Source organism: Orcinus orca, chromosome 4, assembly GCF_937001465.1.
Source record: "Orcinus orca chromosome 4, mOrcOrc1.1, whole genome shotgun sequence".
Classification (NCBI taxonomy): domain Eukaryota; kingdom Metazoa; phylum Chordata; class Mammalia; order Artiodactyla; family Delphinidae; genus Orcinus; species Orcinus orca.
The window spans coordinates 18516458-18542225 of NC_064562.1; the positions used below are offsets into that span (position 1 = coordinate 18516458).

General features: G+C 35.4%; 1 protein-coding gene across 9 annotated transcripts in view; it reads left to right on the forward strand.

Annotated features, from left to right (window-relative positions):
* RAP1GDS1 (Rap1 GTPase-GDP dissociation stimulator 1) overlaps nt 1–25768 on the forward strand; it is a 153992-nt gene that overhangs the window by 116267 nt on the left and 11957 nt on the right. For 6 of the 9 annotated variants that reach the window (XM_033400372.2, XM_004276995.3, XM_012535633.3 and 3 more), the window contains 7 exons: nt 2185–2310; nt 12130–12273; nt 13054–13185; nt 14377–14511; nt 15878–16003; nt 16775–16914; nt 22824–22950. In XM_033400372.2, coding sequence (XP_033256263.2) covers nt 2185–2310; nt 12130–12273; nt 13054–13185; nt 14377–14511; nt 15878–16003; nt 16775–16914; nt 22824–22950 — 930 coding nt within the window. The remainder of the gene's footprint in view (nt 1–2184; nt 2311–12129; nt 12274–13053; nt 13186–14376; nt 14512–15877; nt 16004–16774; nt 16915–22823; nt 22951–25768) is intronic. The other 3 variants (XR_004475291.2, XM_033400376.2, XM_012535632.3) reach the window with 2 other exon arrangements.

The window sequence follows — 25768 nt, forward strand, 5'->3', positions numbered from 1 at the left end:
AGCAGAATATCGCTCTTACATTCATTTACTTGTTCTTTCAGTCACACGTTCATGCAATCGATAAATTTCTTTTGAACACCTGCTCTCTACTGGGCACTATACTGTACACTGTATTTATGGTAGTTAAAATACTATACACTGTCCGTGCCCTCAAAGAACTTATAGTTTAGTGGGTGAGATGGAAATTTATTTTTTAAATGAATTTACAAATAAATAAGCATATAATTTTAAATTATGATAATTGCTAGTATGAGAAAGTAATTGAACAGGGTAAGGAACTAATTTAAATGACAGGCATAGACTCTAGGTGGGAAAGAACATTTTCAGACAGTCAAAATTTCAAAATATTTATCTCCTATACACAGTATGTAGAAGCTTTCTCAGGAAGCTGCTGGAGGATGCCTCCACCAAAGCTAAAAATGTGAAGGTGAGAGGACATAGATAATAGAGTATCTGATACAGGAGGGAGAAGAAAGCATCCATCAAGGTGATGGAAAAGAAATTCCAGGATGTCAGCTGTGCCCCACAAACATGGAGAGCAACCAATCTAGGCTGGATTTGGTCAGAATTCTCTGGAAGAAACTTCTAGATAAATTGATAGGATATCTGATGCAGCAAAAGAAACTGAGAAGAGACTTGGAGAGAAACGGAATGGATTCTGGTTGTATTTTGGAGGTAGACTGATAGACCTTGGTTATTCTTTGGCTGTACAGTTGAGTGAGAACAAGTGAGCAGTGACCCCCAGGTTTCTGCCTGCATGGCAGATGGCTAGGTGGCATGTTCCTTCACTAAATTATGGAAGTCTGGAGGAGGAACAGATTTCAGGGGAGTATCAGAAGTCCACTTTAGACATGGAGTTTGGATGCTAGAGAGAGATTCAAATGGAGACGTCAAATGGCCAGTTAAATAGCCTGGAGTCCAGAAGAGGGCTAGAGATATGATTATATAAGCATCAACATATAGGTGCTATTTTATGCTATGGAAGAAGTTAGATTGCCTAGGGTGAGAGTAAGGCTCAAAAAGGTGAGAAGGCAAAGGATCAAGTCCCAAGGAACCACAACAGAATGTATAGAGGTCTGGTGCAGGAGGAGGAGCCAGCAAGGGAGACCGCAGAATGGAGAGGTGGGCCAAACTAGTCTGAGCTGGGTTTAGGAATGCATGTGAGTTGAGAAAGGAAAGACAGTGTATGTAGACAATGCTGTCAAGAAATTTGTTTGTGAAAGGGAACAGATTGGATGGTAGTGAATAAAAGTGGTGTAAAGGGAAGGTGTTTGTTTTTAATATTGCTATTTTTCTGTGAGAAATATTAAAGCACATTTAAACGGTGAGGATGAGGCTCTAGAGTGAGAGGCTGGAGATGGTGAAGAGGAAGAGGGAATGAGGAATTGGCCTTTGATAGAAAAACTTGTTAGGGGCTTCCCTGGTGGCGCAGTGGTTAAGAATCCAACTGCCAATGCATGGGGCACGGGTTCAAGCCCTGGTCCGGGAAGATCCCACATGCTGCGGAGCAACTAAGCCCGTGTGCCACAACTACTGAGCCTGCGCTCTGAAGCCCACAAGCCACAACTGTTGAGCCCACGTGCCACAGCTACTGAAGCGGGCACGCCTAGAGCCCCTGCTCTGCAACAAGAGAAGACCACTGCAATGAGAAGCCCGCACACCGTAACGAAGAGTAGCCCCCGCTCACCGCAACTAGAGAAAGCCGCACGCAGCAAGGAAGACCCAAGGCAGCCAAAAATAAATTTTAAAAATAAATAAATTAGAAAGGCATGTCAAGAAGAATGCAAAAGTATACCACTGTATTGGTGTAAAGACAAGTCACCTTTAATTCAGCCATGTAAAATGCAGTCTGTTATGAGTAATTTTTCTTCTTTGACTAAAAGCCTTGAAACTATGAATTTATAACAGTAATTTTACTGTTGCTATGATTACCTATATGTTATGCTAGTGAACATTTATTTTATAGCCTTGAATAAAATTGGGCCAGAACATTTTCTTTAAAGATTTAGATGTTTTTCCTCTTCAGGGGCATTTAAAAAAATGGTTTTGATTGTTCCTGTATTTGAAGAGTGTTTGTACTTATCAGTAATAGTAAAAAAATGACCAAATATTGAAGGTAGTAGAAAACAATTTCTGGGCTTAATTTTGTTTGCTTACTCTAAATTTTCCTCTTGTTTTTTGCAGAGTCAAGTAAAGAACAGTTTGCCAGTACGAACATTGCTGAAGAGCTGGTAAAACTCTTCAAGAAACAAATAGACCATGATAAGAGGGAAATGGTGTTTGAGGTTCTTGCTCCATTGGCAGAAAACGGTGAGAAAATAAATGCATCTCTTGATTTTTGATCATGTAGGCTTTTTCCATTTTTTTCTAATATTATTTAATGGCCAGCTATTTAACTCAAAATTCTTTTTTTTTTTATTAATGATGTGATAAGTTTTATTTTGGGGTATCTCTAACTTCAGCTGCATTATCTACTGCATAACTATATCTACATTGGCCAAAGCTACTTTCCAAGTTTCTTTGAGTTTATAATCTTGGCAAAGATGGTTCTGTAGCTTACACATTCTTATGCCAATCTGGAAAAGGCAGCCAGTAGGCTGAACTCCACTTATGTACCCTTGCAGGGCAAAAAGGTCATAAAAGTTGGAGTACCAGGCCTACCAACAGTGTGAACACTGGTAAACTATTCCTGTCTTTGAGCAAAAAATCTTAAGGGATACACTCTAGGAATAAGAGGGAACCAGAGTAAGCAAACCATCCCATATAAATAATTTTTCAAATACAGTGTCTAGCACACAATCAAAGAGGACCAGACACATGAGGAGACAAGACATTGTAAGCAAGAATCAGCACAAAGAACAGGAAACAGCAGCAAATCTCCAGATACTGGAATTATTAGACTTTGACTCAAAACAGGTATGCTTATTATGTTCAGAGAGTTAAAAACAAGCTTAAAATTTTTAGAAGGAAACTAGAAACTATAAAAAGTGGAATGAATAGCAGATTTGAAAAAGAAGCAATTGGAAATTCCTGAATTGAAAAATACAACCAAAATTAAGAAACTAATAGGGCTTCCCTGGTGCTGCAGTGGTTGAGAGTCCACCTGGGGACATGGGTTCGTGCCCCGGTCCAGGAAGATCCCACATGCTGCGGAGCGGCTAGGCCCGTGAGCCATGGCCGCTGAGCCTGCGCGTCTGGAGCCTGTGCTCCGCAACGGGAGAGGCCACAACAGTGAGAGGCCCGTGTACCGCAAAAAAAAAAAAAAAAAAAAAAATTAAGAACCTAATAGATGAGTTTAACAGCAGATTAAATATAGTTGAATTAGAGAACCAGTGAACTGGAAGATAGATTGGAAGAAAATCCCGAATGAAATATAGAGAAATAAAAGACCCAATATACATAAGAGAGAATAAGAGGTACAGAGTATAAAGTGAGAGGGTCTCATATACATTTTTTGGAGTCCCAGAAGGAGGGCAGATGGGAGGGCAGAAGTTTGAAGAAATTTTGTCAGAACCCTTACCAGAAATTATGAAAGATATCAAAGATTCAAGAAGCCCAATGAATTTAAAACATGATAAAAAGAAATACACATTTCGATACATCATATTGAAATTGCAAAAAAAAAAAGACAAAAGTTTTAAAAGTAGCCAGGAAAAATATAGATTACCTTAAAAGAGGCAAAAGTTTGACAGCTAACTTCTCGACAGTAGCAATGAAAGCCAGATGACAAACATCTTTTGTGTGCCGAAAGAAAATAAATTCAATCTAAAATTCTAAACCCAGTGAAAATACCCATCAAAACTGAAAGCAAAATGAAGATATTTTCAGGTTAGAAACTGCGAAAGTTCACCACCAATATACCCTTACTAAAGGAAATTATAAAGGATGTTTGTTAGAAAAAAGGAAAATGATTCCAAAAACAAAAGGAAACTGACTCCAGAAGGAAGGTTATAGGTACAAGGGAGGAGAAGGAAGCAAAATAACCCAGTAAATATGTGTGTAAACTCATGAACATTGAATATATAAAATAATAAAAATAATTCACTGTGAAGTTTAAAATGTATATGTGTATAATCTAAAATACACCACAGAATGAGTGTATAAATCTGGAGGGAGGTAAAAGTAGTTAAAGAGTCCCAAGACCCTTGTACTACATGGAGGAAAGTACTATTAGATTCTGGTGAATAAATGATTTCAAATTTTAAGGTGAACTAAAATAATTTTTAAAACCAGTGTGTAACTACCAAACTAATGGAAGGATTTATGGAAAGATTTTTTTTGTTTTAATACCCCATCAATCCTAATTAACAGAAGAGCAGAGAGAAAAGGGAACATGGAACAGGGGGTAAAAATAGGGCAGAAAAAATATGCTAGATTTATGACACAGTATTTCATTAATTACATTAAATGTATGTGGCCTGAATGCTTTAGTTAAAAGACTAATCATTAACTGATTTTTAAAAAACCAGCTTTTTTTTTAAACAAGCAACGCTTCTTAAGTATGAGGAGATTTAAAAGGTTGAGATTACAAAGATTGGAAAAAATATACCATTCAAACCTAAAAAAGGCTGAGGTAGTCATATTAATATCAGATAAAAGAGACTTTAATATTAAAAGACTTGGTAGAGATAAAGAAGGTGACTTTATCATGATAAAAGGTCCAATTCTTGGAAGCTATAAAAATGTACATTATGTCAAAAGATATGAAGCAAAAATATTCAGAACTATGAGGTGCCCTAAATATCCACAAAAATCATTATAGAACAAACATTAAAAAATAGGAATATAGAAAATGTGGGCAACATGATTAAGAAAATTGATTTAATGGACGTATTTTGGAACACTGCACCCTGCTTCAGAGCCCTTTCTTTTCAAGTACATATGAAACATTTAAAACATGTATACTGATGGGAAAAATATCAAAGGATTGCAATCTTAGAGTATGTTCTCTGATCTAAGTGAATTACAATAGTAACTAATAATAAAAAGATAACTAGGAAATCCCCATTTGTTTAGATATTAAGAAATACACTTCAGATACCTTGGAGGTCAAAGAAGAATCATGAAGAAAATTAGAACATTTTTCTAATAATGAAAATGAGAACACTATCTCAAATCTTGTGTGTTGCAGGTAAAGCCATACTTAGAGGGATTTTTTTTTTCACTTTAAATGAATATAATAGAAAAGGAAAAAGCTAACATCGGTGAGCTCAGTATTAATCTCAGGAATTGAGAGAGGGAAAACATAAATGAAACCCAAAGAAATTACAATAGAAGGAAGGAAATACAGGAACTGAAATTAATAAAATAGAATATATGTAATGCAATATAAGCATATACTTGCCTATGTTATGTTGAGTCTGAAAAGACATCATAAAACTGGTAAATCCCTAGTAGGATTAATCAGGAAAAAAAAAAAAAGAGAAAGCACAAATAACCAAAATCAAGAAAACAGAGATCTCACTACAGATCTTAAAGATATTCGGAGAATGTTATGAAAATTTGATGCCAATACATTTTCAAGTATGGGTGATATAGAATAGAAAAGCTGAGTAATCTTCATTTTTTTCCAGAATAGGGAAAGCAGATATACTCACCAATATATTTTGCGAAGCTAATAAAATACCAACAAAGACAATACAAGAATAAAAATTAAAGGCCAGTCTCACCATGAGCATAGATCCAAAATTCCCATAAACTTTAGCAAACAAAATCCAATAATATATTTAAAAATTAATCATCATACCAAATTGGATTTATTCTAGAAATATAAAGTAGTTTAGTATTCCAAATGCAATAATATAATTCATCACATTAAATAAAGGGGAAAAAATCATATGATCTTGTCATTCAGAAAAAGCATTTTAGAAGATTAACCGTCCTTCCATGATTTTTAAAAACTCTTTGCAAACCATCACTAGAAGAGAATGAAAAGAATATATAACCAGAAGCCTATAGAAAGCATCATACTGAGTGGTATAACAAAAAGCATTTCCTTTTAAGATTGGGAATAGGAAAGGTCATCCCCATTTTTATTTCTTATTGTATTGTAGGAACTATCCAGTGCTGTAGAGTAAAAAAGAAAGAAAAGATATAGGAAAGAAAGAAATAAAACTATCATTATTCATAGATATGATTATGTATATCAAAAATATACTGGTGGTGCAGTGGTTGAGAGTCCACCTGCCAATGCAGGGGACACGGGTTTGTGCCCCAGTCCGGGAAGATCCCACATGCCGCCGAGGGGCTGGGCCCGTGAGCCATGGCCGCTGAGCTTGCACGTCCGGAGCCTGTGCTCCGCAACGGGAGAGGCCGCAACAGTGAGAGGCCCACGTACCACACAAAAAAAAAAAAATATATATATATATATATCTATATATAGATATATATATAGATATATATATATATAGATTAATTTTTAAAATTAGAATTTGGTTGGGTTGCCAGGCAAGACAAAGAAAAACATCTAAAAACCAAAGCATTGTATTTTTACATACCAGCAAAAACAGAAAATATATTTTTAAAAATACACTGTTTACTATAGTATAAAAATGTATAAAAAATACATAGTATTTTTTATAGTATAAAAAATGAAATATTTAGGGGAATTCCCTGGTGGTCCAGTGGTTAGAACTCCTTGCTTCCACTGCCAGGGACCTGGGTTTGACCCTTAGTCACGGAACTAAGATCCTGCAAGCAGTGCGGCGTGGCGAAAAAAAAAAAAGGAGTACTTAAGAATGGACTAATAAAAGATGTGTAATCTAAACAAGGTCTCTCTCCTTGTAGCCTTTTTCCTTAGCCCTTCCCCACCACTGTCTTCCTCAGGCACACCATTTACCAGAGGATTCGACTTTAATGCATGTAATAGATGTGTTTGTGTATGCTTATGTGAAATTGTATTGATATAGTTTCATAAATGTATCTGTTTATAATTTACACAAGTGACATTTTTATATGTTTCCTTGTATTCTTAACTTTTGTTGCTCAACAATATGTTTTAAGAGTTATGCATAACATTCTGTTATATAAGCCTACTTCACTTTAATTATTTATTCTATTTATTCTTAGTTGTCAACAACCCTCATATCCAGCAAATACTGGATTTCATTGTTCATTTCTTCTTTGCTAGTTGTTCGAAAAGCAAGTGTTTCATTTGATTGAACTTACAAATGGAGAGATGACCCATAGTCATTATCCCAGACAGCATTCCAATTCTGCAGAAACCAGTACTGACCCAGACAAAGAAATTATTGAAGCCATTGGGTAAAACACATAGATCTGTGTGCCATTTCTTTATGAAGATACCACATTTTGGATTTCTCTTTTTGTGAAATCTAGAGGTTGTGTTGCAATTTCAAGAAGAGGGTGGGACTGTATGAGACAATGACAGTCTTTTAACAGATACAGTTTTGGTGTTATTCTTTTTTTTTTTTTTTTTTTTTTGCGGTACGCGGGCCTCTCACTGATGTGGCCTCTCCCGTTGCGGAGCACAGGCTCCGGACGCGGAGACCTAGCAGCCATGGCTCACGGGCCTATCCGCTCCATGGCATGTGGGATCTTCCCGGACCGGGGCACGAACCTGTGTCCCCTGCATTGGTAGGCAGACTCTCAACCACTGTGCCACCAGGGAAGCCCATTTTGGTGTTATTCTTTTTAAAAAAACTTTTCCTGTTTAAGCAATAAATGGTTAGAATTGTTACTTTTTAATGTCATCTTGGAAATACCATCAAATGAAATTTGAAAAAATAAATAAATAAAAAATATGTAAGGAAACTGTAGAAAGTCATCAAGAGAAATTAAAATCTAAATAAGTGCAAAGCTATATCACTTCCATAGATTGGTAACCTTGATTTTGTAATGATCTTATATCTCACCATATTGATCTGAAGACTTATGGCAGTTCTCATCAAAATCCCAAAGACCAAGAGTAGCCAAGATACTGTGAAAGAGACTAAGGTAGCAGAACTGATTTTATTGCATAGCAATAATAAAACTTCATTCTGATAAAACTGTAGTATTTAAAAGACAATGTGGTATTGGTTCAAAGATGGACAAGAAGACCAGTGGAACAGGATAGCCCAGAAACAAATGGATGCATTAGTAGCTGTTTATTTTACTAAGAAAAAAAGGTGTCACTGCAAAACTATATTGAAAGGACAATCTTTTTAATAAACAGTGCTGGGAATGGGGAAAAAAACTGTTGGAGACACTCATACAATCCCACTTAATACTATTTTTATTCTTTAAATTTTTTTAAATTTTTATTTATTTTTGGCTGCGTTGGGTCTTCGTTGCTGTGCATGAGTTTCCTCTAGTTGTAACAAGTGGGGGCTACTCTTCATCGTGCTGTGCGGGCTTCTCATTGTGGTGGCTTCTCTTGTTGTGGAGCATGGACTCTAGGTGCGCAGGCTCAGTTGTGGCTCGTGGGCTCTAGAGCGCAGGCTCAGTAGTTGTGGCGCATGGGCTTAGTTGCTCAGCAGCATGTGGGATCCTCCCGGACCAGGGGTTGAACCTGTGTCCCCTGCATTGGCATGCGGATTCTTAACCACTGCACCACCAGGGAAGTCCCAATACTATTTTTTAAATTTCATTTCAGATAGATTATTGACCTGAATGTAAAAGTTGAAACAAGAAAGTTTATCTTAAAATATGAGATAGGAGAATATCATCACAGCCTTGGAGTACAGAAAGTTTTCTTAATTCACAAAAAGCTGTAACTATAAAGGAAAAATTTATAAATTTTGTTATTTTAAAAGGAAAAACTTTTATTCCTCAAAGGACACCATTAAGAGTGAAAAGCATGACAGTAGATGAGAATTTATTTACAACAGAGGGCTGATGTATACAATATATAGAAAAACTCCCTCAAATCATTAAGAAAAATGTAGAAAACCCAGTGGGAAAATGTGCAAACGATTTAAGAAGGCAAAAGATAAAATCCAAGTGGCAATAAACACATGAAAATATGCTCAACTCATTAAAAATCAGGAACTGCAAAATAAAACCACAATAAAATACCACTGTATACTCACCGGAAAGTGATAATACCAAGTGTCGATGAAGGTGTGGAACAGTGGAAACTCATTAAGTGCTGATGGGAGTGTAAATTGGTACAGTTTGGAGAACAGTATCTACTGAGTTGGAGATATGCCTTCCCTGTGAGCCAACAATTCCGCTGTTAGGTGTATACCCAGAAATGGGTACATGTGCACCAGGAGCCATTACAAGAATGTTCATAACAGCATTATTTATAATAATGAATAAATGGAAACAACTCATATCCATTAACAGTAGAATAAATTATGGTATATCCATATGATGGAAAAATACACAGTTTTGAAAGAATGAAGACAGCTATAACCAATAGTGTAGATGAATCTTATATTAAAAGGAAAAAGCCAACACTGAAAAATACATATTTTACGATTCCATTTATATGAAGTTACAAAAAAGCTAAAATTAACTATAGTTTTTAGGAATGATTATTTGGTGAAACTATAGAAGTATGGATGTGATTACCTTAAAAAGCATGGTGATTTGAAAGGGAGGGATAAGTGATAGGAAAAAGTAAAGCACAGAGGGGCTTCCAGGGTTGTTGGCAATGAATTTCTTGATCTAGGTGATAGTTACACAGTTATTTACTTAGTAATAATAATTGATTAAGAGTAACGTATATTTTATGCACTCTGCGGCATTTGTGGGTTTTTTTTCACCACGTAGAAAAGATTTTCAAATATACATTTATACACATATACCTGTACATATATATGATACATATACCTGTACATATATATGATACATGTATGTACATATATGTACGTATATATGCAAACGGTGGTGATAAAGATAGATGTCCTTGGGCAGAATGGTATTGATCAATATGTGCTGGGCTGTCTGCTTTGGCAGAATGCCTCATTAATCATTTTTAATAAGGCAGTTTAAGCCTCCCACATATATATGTGATTACAGTTAAACTGTTGAGAGGAAAGATCTGTAAACTTTAATCCTGACACATTTTAAATCTTCTGAATGCCTTAGATCTTATTCTTTAGGAAGAAATTTATTTTTCCTGTCATTTGGTGGTTTGGCCAAATAGGAAATTTTCATTGTGACCTTCAGTCAGTTTTATGCCAGAGAATGACCTGTACCCTTCCTTGCAATATTTCAAAATAACAGTGTTTTTCTCTCTTACTTGTTTTGTCCTCCACTATTTTCACTTGTGTTTTATAACTGTGTTGTGGATTGAGTGATACTTTTGAAAACTTGTTTCTGGACTAGCCTTAGCATATCATCCTTGGTTTTCCTTGTATGCAAAGGAGAGTGATTCCAACATTTAAACTGGGATTTGTATGTATGATTCAAGGTTTTTTGTATTTTTAAGGCTTTTTCATTGTGGCTTTCAATTCTAGTCGCCACACATTTCTACTTCTGTCATTCTGTAACCAAGGAAACTCCCTACTTTCAGCATGGCACAGTGCAAGTATACCTTTTAAAAAAATATTACAGGTTGAATATTCTGTGTATTCTGAAATAATATGCTAAAGAATATCAGTGATCCTAGTGATAGAAAAAAGCCAAACTTTTACACATTAAAATTGTCTGAAAGAACAAGCCTTAAGTATGAAAACAGTCTTTCCAAATAAAAAAGTTTCTTCCAAATAAAAAACTTGAACTGCCATTGCTGTAGATATGTGCATATACAGCTTAGGGAAACTGAAGACTAAAATAAAATCCAACTAGAAAATAAAATTTAAATTAAAAAATTTATGTGTAACAAATGTATTTCTGAGGTCAGTTGATCAGCATTTATCTTAAGCAGTATCAAATATACCCAAAATATTTAAGTAGGCCAATTTAGGTTAAAACACAAAGATGAATGAGGTATATTGGGGGAGACAGATATGGATGCAAATATAAAATCTTCAACGAAGTAAGTTCTATAGTGAAAGAATATTTAAGATATTAGTGGTGCAAACAATATCGATTTGATAGGCTCACAGAGTTTGCTATGAAGATAATTTTAAAAAATATAATTGGTATGTAAATTCTGTCTCTAAAATTCCTAGTTTGTTAGTTATCCATTAGAAAACTTGAAAGTTATTGGTTTCTTTCAACTTTTATTGTGAAAATTTAAAAACCTATTCAGGGGCTTCCCTGGTGGTGCAGTGGATCCGCCTGCCAATGCAGGGGACACGGGTTCGAACCCTGGTCCGGGAAGATCCCACATGCTGTGGAGCAACTAATCCCGTGCACCACAACTACTGAGCCTGCGCTCTAGAGCCCACGACCCACAACTACTGAGCCCACGTGCCACAACTACTGAAGCCCACGCGCCTAGAACCCGTGCTCCGCAGCAAGAGAAGCTACCACAATGAGAAGCCCGTGCACCACAACGAAGAGTGGCTCCCGCTCACCACAACTAGAGAAAGCCTGCACACAGCAAGGAACACCCAACTCAGCCAAAAATAAATAAATAAATAAATTTATTTAAAAAAAACCCAACCTATTCAGATGTAGAGAGATTGTAGTATAATGAACCACCATGTACCCATCACCCAAGAAAGCTTCAAATTGATGAAAACCTGAAACGCTTTTTAAAAACATGACTTTCAAGTTCAGAAAGTTACAAATTAATTAACTGCCCTAGAAAAATAACATCTGTACAAATATGAATCCAAATGTAAATACTTGTGATATACTTTGAAATTCACTAATACCTCTTTTTAGTATCTTTGTATTCAAACTCCATTAGTGAATGTGTTTTTAACAGTTATGTGTGTTTTATTTTAAACAGTGTGCAGTATTTTATAGTATTGCCTTTTAAATGTGAGCATAGTATCTAGAATAACAGTAGAATGATATTACTTACCTTCAGTGCTGAGAATCAATTTGTTTAGTTGCTGCCAGACATTGTGAAAAGTGACATCATATCAAATAGAAATGAAATAAAGCTTTTGTGCATTTAAGCTGCACTGTCAGATACTCCCATTTGAAACTCAGATCTTCAGAGGTGTGTTATCTAAATCATGCACTTTTTTGGTTTTTTTATAATTCTTTACATTAAATTGCTTATACCAGAATTCCTATTTCATCTCAAATTTTGGTTATTTTGTTCACATTATTCTTTAGATGCTATTAAGCTACAGCTGGTTGAAGCAGGCCTGGTAGAATGTCTACTAGAGATTGTTCAGCAGAAAGTGGATAGTGACAAAGAGGAGGATATTGCTGAGCTCAAAACCGCTTCAGATCTAATGGTTTTATTACTTCTTGGAGGTGAGTTGTAATTTATGCCAACGAAAGAACATGACTGTCAGATATTTAAAAATTTATCGTCTCTTTTATAAATACTATATTAGGCATTTTCTCATTTTCCTGTCACATTTAATCCTGTTGATTTGTTGATTTTGAAACCTTAAATACATCTTCCAGTATTTAAAGAGCTGTCATATAGAAGAGACAGCTGTGGCACCAAAGGACTAAAAGCGAGATGGCTACTTGGGACTTAGACTAGAAAAATTCTAAGCCCTTTTGTCCAGTCTCTGCTAAAAGGTTATTAGAAAAAGAGTCATTACTGGGACTTCCCTGGTGGTGCACTGGTTAAGAATCCGCCTGCCAATGCAGGGGACACGGGTTCGAGCCCTGGTCCGGGAAGATCCCACATGCCACGGAGCAACTAAGCCCATGAGCCACAACTACTGATCCTGCGCTTTGCAGCCTGTGAGCCACAACTACTGAGCCCACGTGCCACAACTGAAGCCCGTGTGCCTAGAGCCCATGCTCTGCAACAAGAAGGCACCGCAATGAGTAGCCTGTGCACCACAACGAAGAGTAGTCCCCACTCACCACAACTAGAGAAAGCCCACGCACAGCAACGAAGACCCAACGCAGCCAAAAATAAATAAATTTATAAATTTAAGAAATAGAGTCATTACTTTTCCCTTTGTGAATTATAGATTGTAAAGTATCTATGTGATTTCCCAATTGGGTATCAGTTAAGAATAGCGATATGTTACTTCTAAGTATTTTCCTCTTACCTGTTGCATTTACCTCTAGATGAATCCATGCAGAAATTATTTGAAGGAGGAAAAGGTAATGTGTTTCAAAGGGTACTGTCTTGGATTCCATCAAATAACCACCAGCTACAGCTTGCTGGAGCATTGGCAATTGCAAATTTTGCCAGAAATGGTAAGCATATGAGTTCATCCTTATTAAATCAGACCTTCTGTATTTTTAAATTTTGCTTTGCCATAACGTATACTAAAACAGTTCAGAAGCGTGTGCAGTATCTGTGTGTAATACTACCTTAATTTTTCAGAAATCTGAAATACTAATATTGACTTTCCCAACAAATTACATATTTTATGCAGTTCAACTAAGTTCTAATAGTTTAAAGGTCATGAACAGTGATTATGAAGTCTTTCTTTTGAGTACTGTGTACTTCAGAGATGAATAAACTTGAGTCCCATTCTAATAAACATCTGATCTGGGAGGATATACTTTTTTGCCTGGTGATTTTATTTTGAATTTAATAATCTGAGTATTCATTATTGTGCCTCATTTATAATGTTACACCTATAAAATCTAAGCATGGGTAATCCTCTGGTTTAAGATAGAATATTTACTTAAATAAAATTTCAGAGGCACCAGACCTCCATGTATATTTCTGAAGTCTGACACTTCTGCTATTCCCTCTAGAAACTTATACTGTGTCTAGGAAATACGAGTTATTTTTGTTTTTAATTTGATTTTATTTGAGTATTAACTGTTGTTATAGCATGTTATAATAGATGACTTATTCCATTTTTCCTTCCTTCCTTCTGGGGACCATCATTAACTCCTTAATGATGAAATTAAGACTGGCAAAATATTGATAATTATTGAAGCTAAATGGGGAGTAAATAGTAGTTCATTATAATATTCTCTCTGCTTTATAAATGTTTCAGAAATTCTGTCTTTAAAAAATAATTTAAATATCAGCCATGATGACAAAATGTAGAGTACTGTCACTGTAACGTTCGCAGAACACTGGCATACTTCACTATAAATGGAAACTACTGGAGGACATTTTAAGCATGTGGTTTCTACTTACTCATCTTCTGATATATTATCAAGAACTTAGCTAGAGACTTTTTTGGCCAGTTTTTTAAATTTTGGCCAGTTTTTAAAATTTTATCTATTTTAAGAATCTTATGATCAGATTCTCAGTCAGTAAACAAACAAAAAAATCTGTAAATCTGATGTAAGAAGGAGATGGAATTCATTTTATTTTCCTATAGCTCCATTTTCCCTAATGTAGATAATGGGCAGGCATCAGTTTTACAAAATATTTATAGATATTTGTAAAGAGGGAAAAAAATGTTTTTTGTTGTTATTTAGATGGAAATTGTATCCATATGGTAGACAATGGAATTGTAGAAAAACTTATGGATTTACTGGACAGACATGTAGAAGATGGAAACGTAACTGTGCAGCACGCAGCACTAAGTGCCCTCAGAAACCTAGCCATTCCAGGTAAGACTTAAGAATGGGAGCCAATGAGATTTATTCTAAAAGTCATCTATGAGATGGGGTGCTTTGAGACAGTTGTATCAGTAGCCTCTTTATTAGCTCAAATGCTTTTATCTCGTTCTCAGTGCAGTCCAATATTTTAATCTATTATTTAAATGAAATTCGTGGTTTCAGTCATAGAAACTGCTCTGAAACAACATCAAAGCCAAGGTCAACAGCTCAGAAAGCAATAGTGCCTACTGTACAGCACAGGGAACTCTACTCAATATTCTGTACTGACCTATATGGGAACAGAATCTAAAAGAGAGTAGATATATGTATATGTACAACTGATTCACTTTTCTGTAAGCAGAAACTAACACAACATTGTACATCAACTATACTCCAATAAAAATTAATTTAAAAAAAAAGAATGGGAGCCAACTGTGTAAGAGATAAAGATCTGTCATTTTGGGAAGATATTTATGTGATTTGTGGACCTGTCCTGACCAAGAAAAGAAAAATAGTCTTCAGATTGCTTACATTTTTCTTATTAATAAATGGAGATCATACATTAAAGAAGTTTTCTGAGACTATACAAGCATAATCTTCCTTTTTTAGATTATTCAAATATTCTGTTACTTTTTGTGAACTCCTAGATTTTCATCATATTGTATAGTTAAGATTTTTTAAGCATCTTCAGCTGAGGTAAGATAATGGTATCAATTAACAGACTCCCTTAAAGAATGACTTTTAAGAATTCTTTTTCCCTACGAGCAGACGTACAATTTTTTTAAATAGCCTTAATGTGCCTTTTTGGATTACAAGGCTTTTGAAATCACATTATCACGGGAACTAATACAGGATATAGTTGAAACTATCCTTTTATTCTACTTTCTAAAGGTAAATCTCTGATTAGGTAAAATAGTATAACTATATGAAAATGCAATCTATATAAAATCAATGTGGCTCATGTAGCAGATTAATATTGTTTATTAATGTCTATAATATCTATATTAACAGTTGGGTCCAGGACAGAGGTAAAAAGAAACATTTATTAAAGTTGAGGAATTGTGCTTTTCATAAATAAGAAGGCAACATTATCAGATTTCCTTTACAAATTATTAGTTTATGATTAGATTTTAAAAGCAAGTAAGTGTGATTTTGTATGTTGTGCTCCTGTAGACAAATAGGATACTTATCCCCTAGCCCTCCCATTCCCAGTTCCATTCTTAAAATTAACAGAAAAGTAACAATGTTGTTTTTAAGTAGACAAATATAACATGGGCCCTTAAGATAATAAGACACTCAAAAAATGTATATTGAATTGAATGATTATCATCAAAAATGCTATCATTTTAACCAGTGTTTTTTTTCTCTCTCTCTCTAGTTATAAATAAAGCAAAGATGTTATCAGCTGGCGTCACAGAGGCAGTTTTGAAATTTCTTAAATCTGAAATGCCCCCAGTTCAGTTCAAACTCCTGGGAACATTAAGAATGTTAATAGATGCACAAGGTAAGAGAAATGCTTTCTCAAGGTGCATTTTTGGTATAATAGTCTTAACGTGCCTCTAGTGGAAAAAGGACCTGTTTTTAGCTTTCAGAATTATGTAATCACAAAGATAAGTAGCAAATAAAAGGCAAAAGGAGATTGGTTTTGGAACCCCCATTCATTAATTTCCATGCTTGTTATAATTGACTTTCAATGGAAATTATATTGCATTTCTCTTTATTAGTATATATAATCTGATTTTAGGTTAATTTATTAGTGGTTCTTGAGGGGTTTTTATGTTTTGGCATTTTTTAATACCCTTTCTTACCTTGTAAAATTATCAAGTTGCAATACAGTGACAGTCAAAATTTTTTTAAATTTGTTTTGCAAACAGGGAGATCATTTTTCTGTTTACAGAAACAATAATGAAAACCAATCCTTGGGATGAGTTACATTTATTTACTTACTTCTAAATTCTAAACCTTCTCTATACTGATTCCTTAGAGTACTGCTAAAAATTCTTCGGTACAGTTTTCCAAAGTACTAACACACTGCCAGGCTAAGCCAAAAGAGTATAAAGTTGTTTATTTTGTTTTTGTATAAAAGTCCACAACTGAATAGAAAATCTCAATAGTCCATCAGATACGGAATATTTGCAGTTCTTGCTTTAATAAAATTGTTGTGTTCTGTTTTTAGACCTGTAATTTTCCTTCACACTCTTACATCTTTACCAATTACTTCAGTTGATTGCCTATCAGTGATTCATTCCTTCGTGGTTTGCCTTCTTTCCTATAGCAGAAGCTGCTGAACAACTGGGAAAGAATGTTAAATTAGTGGAGCGTTTGGTGGAATGGTGTGAAGCCAAAGATCACGCTGGTGTGATGGGGGAGTCAAACAGACTGCTCTCTGCCCTCATACGACACAGTAAATCAAAAGTAAGTCCCGGAGGAAACCGTTCATTTATTTATGAAACAGATTAAAAGAAGATGGCAAGAGAAAAAGCTTGAAAGTAAAGGTATTCCTTGACTTGTGTAAATCTCCTTCGTATAAATAATTGACTTCACCATAGTAACTGTTCCAGCTGGTTGGCCACAGTAATGTTCCTCCCCGTCAGATGCTACCTCTTGGCATCTTGCCCTGCAGCAAAAGCAGCTGTTAACTTGGACCTTCCTACTACCTGTCTCACCTATAGCAGCCTAAAATCCCATCCATTTGCACTGATACCAGTACAGGACCAAGTATATTGTTGACAAGATGGAAAGTATGAAGAAAGCATAGCAAAATGAACTCCTGTGGTAGTCCATTTACCTCTTCATCATAACTGCTCTGTCAGGCCCATTTGTTCATTTCACAGTCAACATTTTGGTACTTACAGTGTAAATATTATAAAATATAGTATGACTTTCAAGAATTAACGGTCCAGTGGGAGGGCAGATATAAAAACAGCATTAAAGCCACAGACTCCAATTCAGATATAACTTAGAAGACAGAGAGACCAACTGTCCGGGCATCACAGAAGGGGTCATGTTTTAGATGTTAACTGGGAATCTCTCAGGAGGAGAGTGGGAAGAGAAAGCATAGAAAGGCCTCCAAGCAAAGACCACAGTGTGTCAGCAGCACAGAGGTCTACAACAACATAGTCCGAGAGGAAAACTGCAAGTAAAGCAGTATTGCTGGAGCAGAGTGTGTAAAGACAGTGACCAGAGAGGAAGAGAAGAGGGGATCAAGATGAATTACGTGCCAGCTTAAGGCATATGAATTTATCCTATAGAGAATTAGGAAGCTCCCAAAGGATTTTAAGCGCCAGGGTGCTATTATGTGGTTTTCATTAGAAAGACAACTCTAGGGCTTACTAAGGGCAAGGAAAACATAGTTTTTCAGAAATATACGTGCGAGATGGTAAAGGCCTGAATTAAGGTTTTGGGTTAAGCAATTTGAAGTTGCTGGTATTCAACCATTTTGACACAAAGAAACAAGTGTCATATGGTTCAACCTAATAGAAGCAGTGAGGATGGAAAAGAAGGATTTGAGAAAGATATGAGTGGCAGAATTGACAGAATTCAAAAGTGGGGTCCAAAAGTGGGGTCCAATTTAGAGAGAATTCCAAGTTTGGGGCTTAGCACCAGGTGGGGTAATCATGCCATTCATCAGAATAAGAGACCATGAGAAGAACTGACATTCCCTAACTTGCTTACTGCCAAATCACTCTTCTATCCTTTTCAGAGTCTTTACCTAATTCTTTGCTCCATTCTAGGAGAATTCTTACCAGTGGTTTCATTTAGGCAAACCATAATTCTGTTAACTAGATTGCAACAAACAGAGCCATGTTTGGGCCTCTGAATTTGGAACTCTCAGGTAAATTCCTGTTACTTGTGGTGGTTAGGCCAATGAAGACTTGATTAACCCATAATATACCTTAAGTTCACTAACAACTAACAGAATTGTATAACCAAACCATTAGTGGACACAAAAATGTGTGCACAGGAAGATAACGTTCCATCATCTTAAATAACCCAATCTTGGAACCAAAGCTATTCAGATGCTGTAATATTGAGATCTGAGGGTTTTGAGGCTTTTCTGTGGGTTTCATTATCACAGATTCCCTTTCCCTTATCTAATACCATACTCCCTCCCCCCCAAAAGTTTTCAAATAAAATACCCATTAAGCATCCATCACCATGTAGGTTCTTTGAAAAGACCTATGAGAAATATGGGATGGTACCTTTCTAGGGGTGTGTGTGTGTGTGTGTGTGTGTGTGTGTGTGTGTAGTAAAAAACAATTTGAAATGATATGGGATTGCAACTTTATAGTTACCTTATAACTTTTTTACAATTCAGTACCAGATAGGCTACTTTTTCCTTTACATATGTTTCCTACAGTTGAGATTATACTGCTACTAAGAGGCAATAGGAACCTTGATTCATAGACGTTAATGATTAGAATACAAGGTGTGTTATTTGAGCTCTGGATTAGAATTATTAATTTAAATTATTTTTAAATTTAACAAACATTCAAGGAATAGATGATTCTGTTTGAACAGCATTTCTCAAAATATGTTCTATCGAATAATAACCCCAAGAAATGTTCCAAGAAAAAGGGTTTCATGGTCAGAGTAGTTAGGATAATAGTGCATTCCCTTTACTTGCCTTTAGAATTCTGTAGAAGCTCTAAAGAAACTTCCTTAACTTTAGCTATTTAACTGTGGGTCTTTTTTGCAAGAGGCATCTATTAACATTCCACTGGACATACTTTGGAAAATGCTGCTCTGGAGTAAGTTTTTAAAATAATTAAACACTAGGTACAAATTTGTTACATTCCTGTATATCCTTAACCAACTGTTGTGAATCACAGCTCTGTCCTTATGTTATTCTTAAACTTTGAATATTCTACTCCTTTTAAAGTCACCCTGAATTCTACCTTAGAGTTCAGTCCTCCAAAAGTTTGCACTGATTCATGGGGTTTCATGCTGGCTTAGGCCTTTCAGCCATATATGGTGTATCCTTGTGCTTATGCCAATAGGTAAAATTACATCTTCCCTCTAAAGAGTGCCCTAGGCTACGACTCGTAACCAACTAGCTGGACCTTCTGACTGCAGATATCAAAAACAGAGAAAGAAATATAGTTTGCCTCTACAATAGGAAAATAAAAATTCCCTTTTATCAAAGTAGGCACTTTTCTTTAACCTGTAAGAGTAAAACATTCTTCATCAGTATCAGCTAAAAACTTGTTTAAACAAATGTACTTAGTCATTTGCTTATTCATCCAACATTTACTTAAACCTGTACTGAGAGCTTTGATGATACAATATTAAAAAAGAAAATTTTTGGTAGGTGATTCAGTAGGTACACCAGCCTACAGTCTTATAAATCGATTATCTCAAATTCAAGCCTATCTCAAACCATTCCATTGTAACAACATTGTTATACAATTTTCAACAGAGTCTTGAGCTGGATTTATCTCAACAGTTAAGAACAAACTGACCATAAATGCTAAATATGTGAGACTGTTAACATAGATAATTTGCCTTAGTTATATATGTACCAAAATTTAGTTTTCCATAAGAAAACTCCTTGAAAAATAGGATTATGAAATAAAATATTGTTTCATACTTTGTAAAGCATTATAAAATATTTCCAAAATTCTTAAAGACTCTCCAGAGACATCTAAGGTTTAGAAGGATTACCCAGAGAAAACGTCTCATTATGTATATCTACGGTTTACTTATTATAAATGAAATGGTTTCAGAGAGGTTAAAATAATCTCTGGATTAATTTTAGAAGTGTATTGGTTAAAATTATTTTTAATTTTCCAGATGAACCTTCTTGCTCTATGGAGTGGTGCTAATATTCTTTTTTTTTTTAATCTTGAAGTTAAAAATATAACTTTAAAATACATTCATAGAGCCCCTTCAAATCACATTAAATGACTGCCTCTGCTTGGCATTATGATGAATTCAGTGTGTATGCTTTTCCATAGACCACAGATGGTTAAAAACAAGACCTAGTAGTCAAACTGCCTGGATTGAATCTTGGCTTTTTACCATTTAATCACTGTCTGATTTGGGGCAAATTCCATAACTTAATCTAAGCTTCCATTTCTTCATCTATAAACTGGAGATAATATCTAGCTAGTGGGATTTTCTGTGAGGATAAAAATGAGCTACTATCTGTAAGTTACCCAGTGTATAAGTGTTGTCCAGTGTATAGGTGTTTCTCCATACAGGGTAGCTGTCAATAGTAATAATCCTCTTTTGTCACATGACACAAGTACAATGCTTCATTTATCTTTTATCCCCCATTCTATCGGGCAAAGTGATTCTGTAGAGTAGCTACTCAGTAAGCATTTATTGAAGTAGGAGGAGAGAGGGCAGGCACTTTAAAGGACAGTACTCAGATATTCGTTCCAGAAAAGTGAGATGGAAAAGAAGCTACGCTTTGATTTAAGGGGTCAGGGTGGGGGGTGGTGATTTTTGGTATTTCTGATGTGCAGATTTTCTTCATTCATTCATCCCTTTCCCTTCTTTCTACTACAGTGGGCTTTTGAGGGTGAATCACAAAAGAGAGGATGAAATGACAGCCCAGGAACCTTCCTAGGTGACTGCATATGTATCTTGTGAATCTCTTTTGATCCTTTTTACTCAACAAGCTCCTTTGTGATATTTATAAAATTCTTTACTAATTTTAAGAATTCTGTATCAGTTTCAAATAAACTGCCTTTGAGTAAGCAGTATAAAGCGGTATATAGTCATCCTCGTCCCTCAGTATCTGAGGGGGATTGGGCACCCTCTCAGATACCAGAATCTGTGGATGCTCAAGTCCCTTATATAAAAACGGCATAGTATTTCCATCTAACCTACACACATCCCCCTTAGACCTTAAATCATCTCTAAATAACTTATAATACCTAATATGATGTAAATGCTAGTAGATCGTTGGAAATACAGTGTAACTCCTAAATCGTTGCCAGCGCACAGCAAATTCAAGTTCTGCTTTTTGAAACTTTATGAAATTTTTTTCCCCAAATATTTTCAATACATGGTTGGTTGAATCCATGGATGCAGAACCTGCAGGTACGGAGGGCTGACTATATTGGGAGGCTTTCTTTTCATTAGAAAAGGCTTTAAAAGATAGTTTCTCACTTTCTAAAAAAGTTGATGCGAAAAGACATTAAATGCTAGAACACAACTGCTGTAAAAACTCAGAACTTAGACTCTATTTGATTTAGAATGTTCGCTCACTAAACAAGTTTGGACTCAAAGCAAAGATACTGTCTATAAATAGTTTTCTTAAAAATTTACATAAGGTAGAAGCATAAACCCTTTTTCCAATATTTTAGCAAATTAATTTGAAAATATTTCTAATTACAGTTTTGTACCATTGAAGCTAACTTGGACAGGCTACTTAAAATATTCAGTGCTTACTTCAAATTACTAAAAATAGTGAAAAGTAGTAAAATTACTTTTTAAATATTTTATAATTGAGGCTTTCTACTAAATCATATTTAATCCAACAAAACCCTAAGTGAGATGAAGACAAAAATGAGTACTAGAAATAAATGTACCCATTTCTTTCTGTCTAGCCTTTGCTGTATACTTTTATGTGTGCTCTTCATGTAATAACTTTGTAATTATAACAAAAACCTGTGAGATATACACTTACATTGTCTCAGGTGAAGTCTCTGAGATGCAGAGAGAGTCAGTAGTTTGCTCAAAGTCAGTGGGATTTATTGAGTCTGGAGCCCACTGCCCCTCTGCCGCTGGAGAGGACAGAGCTGTAGGCACCATGAGAAATGAGGGAGACAGAATTTTGATTTAAGTTCTGCTCAAGTCCTTTTGTATGTAATCTAGTTTTGTTAGACCCAACAAAGGTTTTAAAAGGCTGCATACATACATGTATACATGCACACATACATATGTAAAAAGCTTCACCTGATGCATCTGAAACAACTACCTGGTGTTATAATAAAAATCTGAAAGGAAGAACTTTTTACATTATTATTATTCCAAGATTTATTCTCTTTTGTTGATCTCGTGGTAAGTCTTCATTTGGGGCAATGGCACTTTTATTTCTTTGACTTTGTTAGCTTCTGGGACTCTCTGTTCCTTGATATGAACTGCAGTGGTCTTTTTTGCTTAGGTAATTTAAGTTGTCATCTTTTGATGAATTTATTTAAAGGTAAAAGCTTTTTCCTTCTCTTCTGTGAAGAAGAAGAAATTATGGTTAAATGTAATGATTCATAGGGACACTGTCAGAAAACCACTCAACAGTGAATTGACTGATGGTAACGCAGTTTTTTTATGTTTAAAAGTAAAGTTTATAATTCTGTGATATTAATTTATTGTAGGATGTAATTAAAACCATTGTACAAAGTGGTGGCATCAAGCATCTAGTTACCATGGCAACTAGTGAACATGTAATAATGCAGAATGAAGCCCTTGTTGCTTTGGCACTAATAGCAGCTTTAGAATTGGGTAAGTACCCCAGTGACAAACTTATTTTCTCCTGTTTTTATCTTGGATGAAAGGAAGCACAGGAGTGGAATAGAAGTCAGACAGGACCTTGACTAGAAGCATTTTGCCAGTGTGTTTCTGTACCCGTCCGGATCTGAGTATATGGAAAATCATATTCTATAGATTGTCACCATAGCTGTCCTTTTTGGTTGTTCTTTTGGTAACATTTTTAGGGTAATGCTTTAAGGTTAGTTTGACTCTTAAATGATACCTCAAAGTTTAGGCACTTAGGGAATACAGAAAACATTTTCAGCAGACCTCATGGAGAAGTGAAACAATACTTAAAATACAACAAGTTCAGGGTTTGCTACTCTTCCAGACATCCAGACCTTCCCTTCCATCTCTACTACTGATTCTCTCTTACTAACCTCCTCCTCTCTATCACCATGGTTTCTTTTGCTTTACAGCATTGCCTTCGTTCTAAATTCTCACCTTTTATGTCACTCTTCTGTGTATTTACATTCAGGATTCCCCCAAAGCAGAGTCTAAATGATTCAGGTAGTTTCTCTCTAGCAGTAGCATTCCTGTTACTCAGAATTCTTCAGGAGAAGCTAGCATCTAGTCTATGGATAGCAACTTTGTCTCCGGAACCAAACTCTGATACATAGTCAGCTGGGGACAATCAAAGTCACATGGCCTGTGGTAAGGCCTGAGGTTGCCTTACATAAAGGAGGACTATAGACTTGGTAGGCATGTCCTGTTCGGTTCAAAACCATTCGGGTAAATACAGTTAACTGATCACCTCAGTTCCCAGTGATGATTTTTGCCCATAATTCTCACACTGGGGCAAGTGGACCCACCAACCCTTATCCCAGGAAGGAGAAGCCAAAAGATAAACATGGTATATCTCCTTCAGTGTCAGATTTACTCAGATTTCAGGTATGAGAGATCTGAATTTTTGTCCTCTTAAGGGGACAATTAAAACAATTTATAATTTTTAAAAAATCAGGTATAAGTAGGATGTAAAATTTTCTTGAATTCTAAAGAAAGAAAACATCCAGAAAATATATGTGGCTTTGGTCACTAACTTAGGTTAAAGATGCTGTGATTTCCTCCATGGTTTGGGTAGATTATGTGAGTCTGTCCAGAGGTCCAGACACCTTTAAGAGGGGAAGCTATGATGAAGAGGTGAGAGTTGGTAAGGACATTGAATAGCAAACGGGGTTCATGGCTTGATTTTTAAAAATGGCTTAAAGTGATAGAGCAATTTCAGAATATCCTTGACTTCCTATCCTGGGCTGAATCTGGTCTTGTGCCCTTCATAACTAGTATCTTCTAAATAGGCTTTAATTTTGTCTGCTTCCTGATAGCTGAGCATTTGTCTGAGTCTGTTTACCTTACCACAGAACTATATAAAATGACAAAACATAATCATATTTGTTGTTGGTTGTTGTCACCTAGTGTTTCGTAGGCTCTTTGAGCCTAAGATTTAGAAATGAGGTCATACTACCTTTTTAATATAAAATACACTTTGAAAACCATATTTTTCCAAACTTGTGTCCTTACAGGCTTTTAGATATTATTAAGGAATTACTATAAAATTTTTGTACGATAATAGTATTGAAGCAACATTTTAAGAGTCCTTATCCTTTTTTTTTGTTTGTTTTTTTTTTGATAATTGTACATTCACAAGCAGTCGTAGGAAATAATACAGAAAGATCCCTTGTACACTTTGCCCAGTTTTGCCCAGTGGTAACATTTTGCAAAACTAGTGTAACATCCCAACCACTGATACAATGTACCTATCTTATTCATACTTCCCCAGTTTTACTTGTACTTACTTGTGTGTATGTTATATTCAGTTTATCACCTGTGTAGGTGTATCTGAGCAGTTCTAATACCACAAGGATTCTCCATTTATAACCACATTCACCTACCTCCTACACTGCTCCTAATCCCTGGAAACCACTAATCTGCCCTTCATTTCTAAAATTTTTTTCATTTCAAAAATATATAAATGGAATCATATCGTATGTGACCTTATGGAGTCGGCTTCTTTTGCTCAGCATAAATTCCTAAAGAGTCATTGATTTGTGTGTCAATAGTTCATTCCTTCTCATTCCTGAATAGTATTTTGTGATATGTATGTACCACAATTTGTTTAACCATTCACGTATTGAAGGACATCTGGGCTGATTCCACTTTGGGATTTTTAAAAATAAAGCTACAATGAACATTCATATATGGGATTTTATGTAAACATAAATTTTCATTTTTCTAGATAAATGCCTACGAGTTACTAGATAACTCCTGGGTTGTATGGTAACTTCATGATTGATATTTAGAGAAACTGACAGACTGTTTTTCAGAGTGGCTATACCATTTTACATTCCCGCCAGCACTGCATAAGTGATCTAATTTGCTCTGTACCCTCACCAACGTTTAGTATTGTCCCTGTTTTTTTCTTTTATTTTAGTCAATCTGATAGATACCTAGTGATATCTCATGCAGTTTTAATTTCCATTTTTCTAATAACTACTGATGATGAACATCTTTATGTGCTTATTTGCCATCTGTATTTATTCCTTGGTGAAATGCCTATTTAGATCTTTGCCCATTTTCTAAATTGTTTTTAACTATTGAGTTTTGAGGATTATTTATATTCTGAAAGTCCTGTAGTTTTACATTTAACTCTGTGATCCTTTTTGTATTAATATCTGTATAAGATGTGAGGTTTAGGTCAGGGTTTCTTTTTTTTTTTTTTGCCTATGGATGTAATTGCTCCAGCACCATTTATTGAAAAGGCTGTCTTTCCTCAACTAAATTGATTTTGTACCTT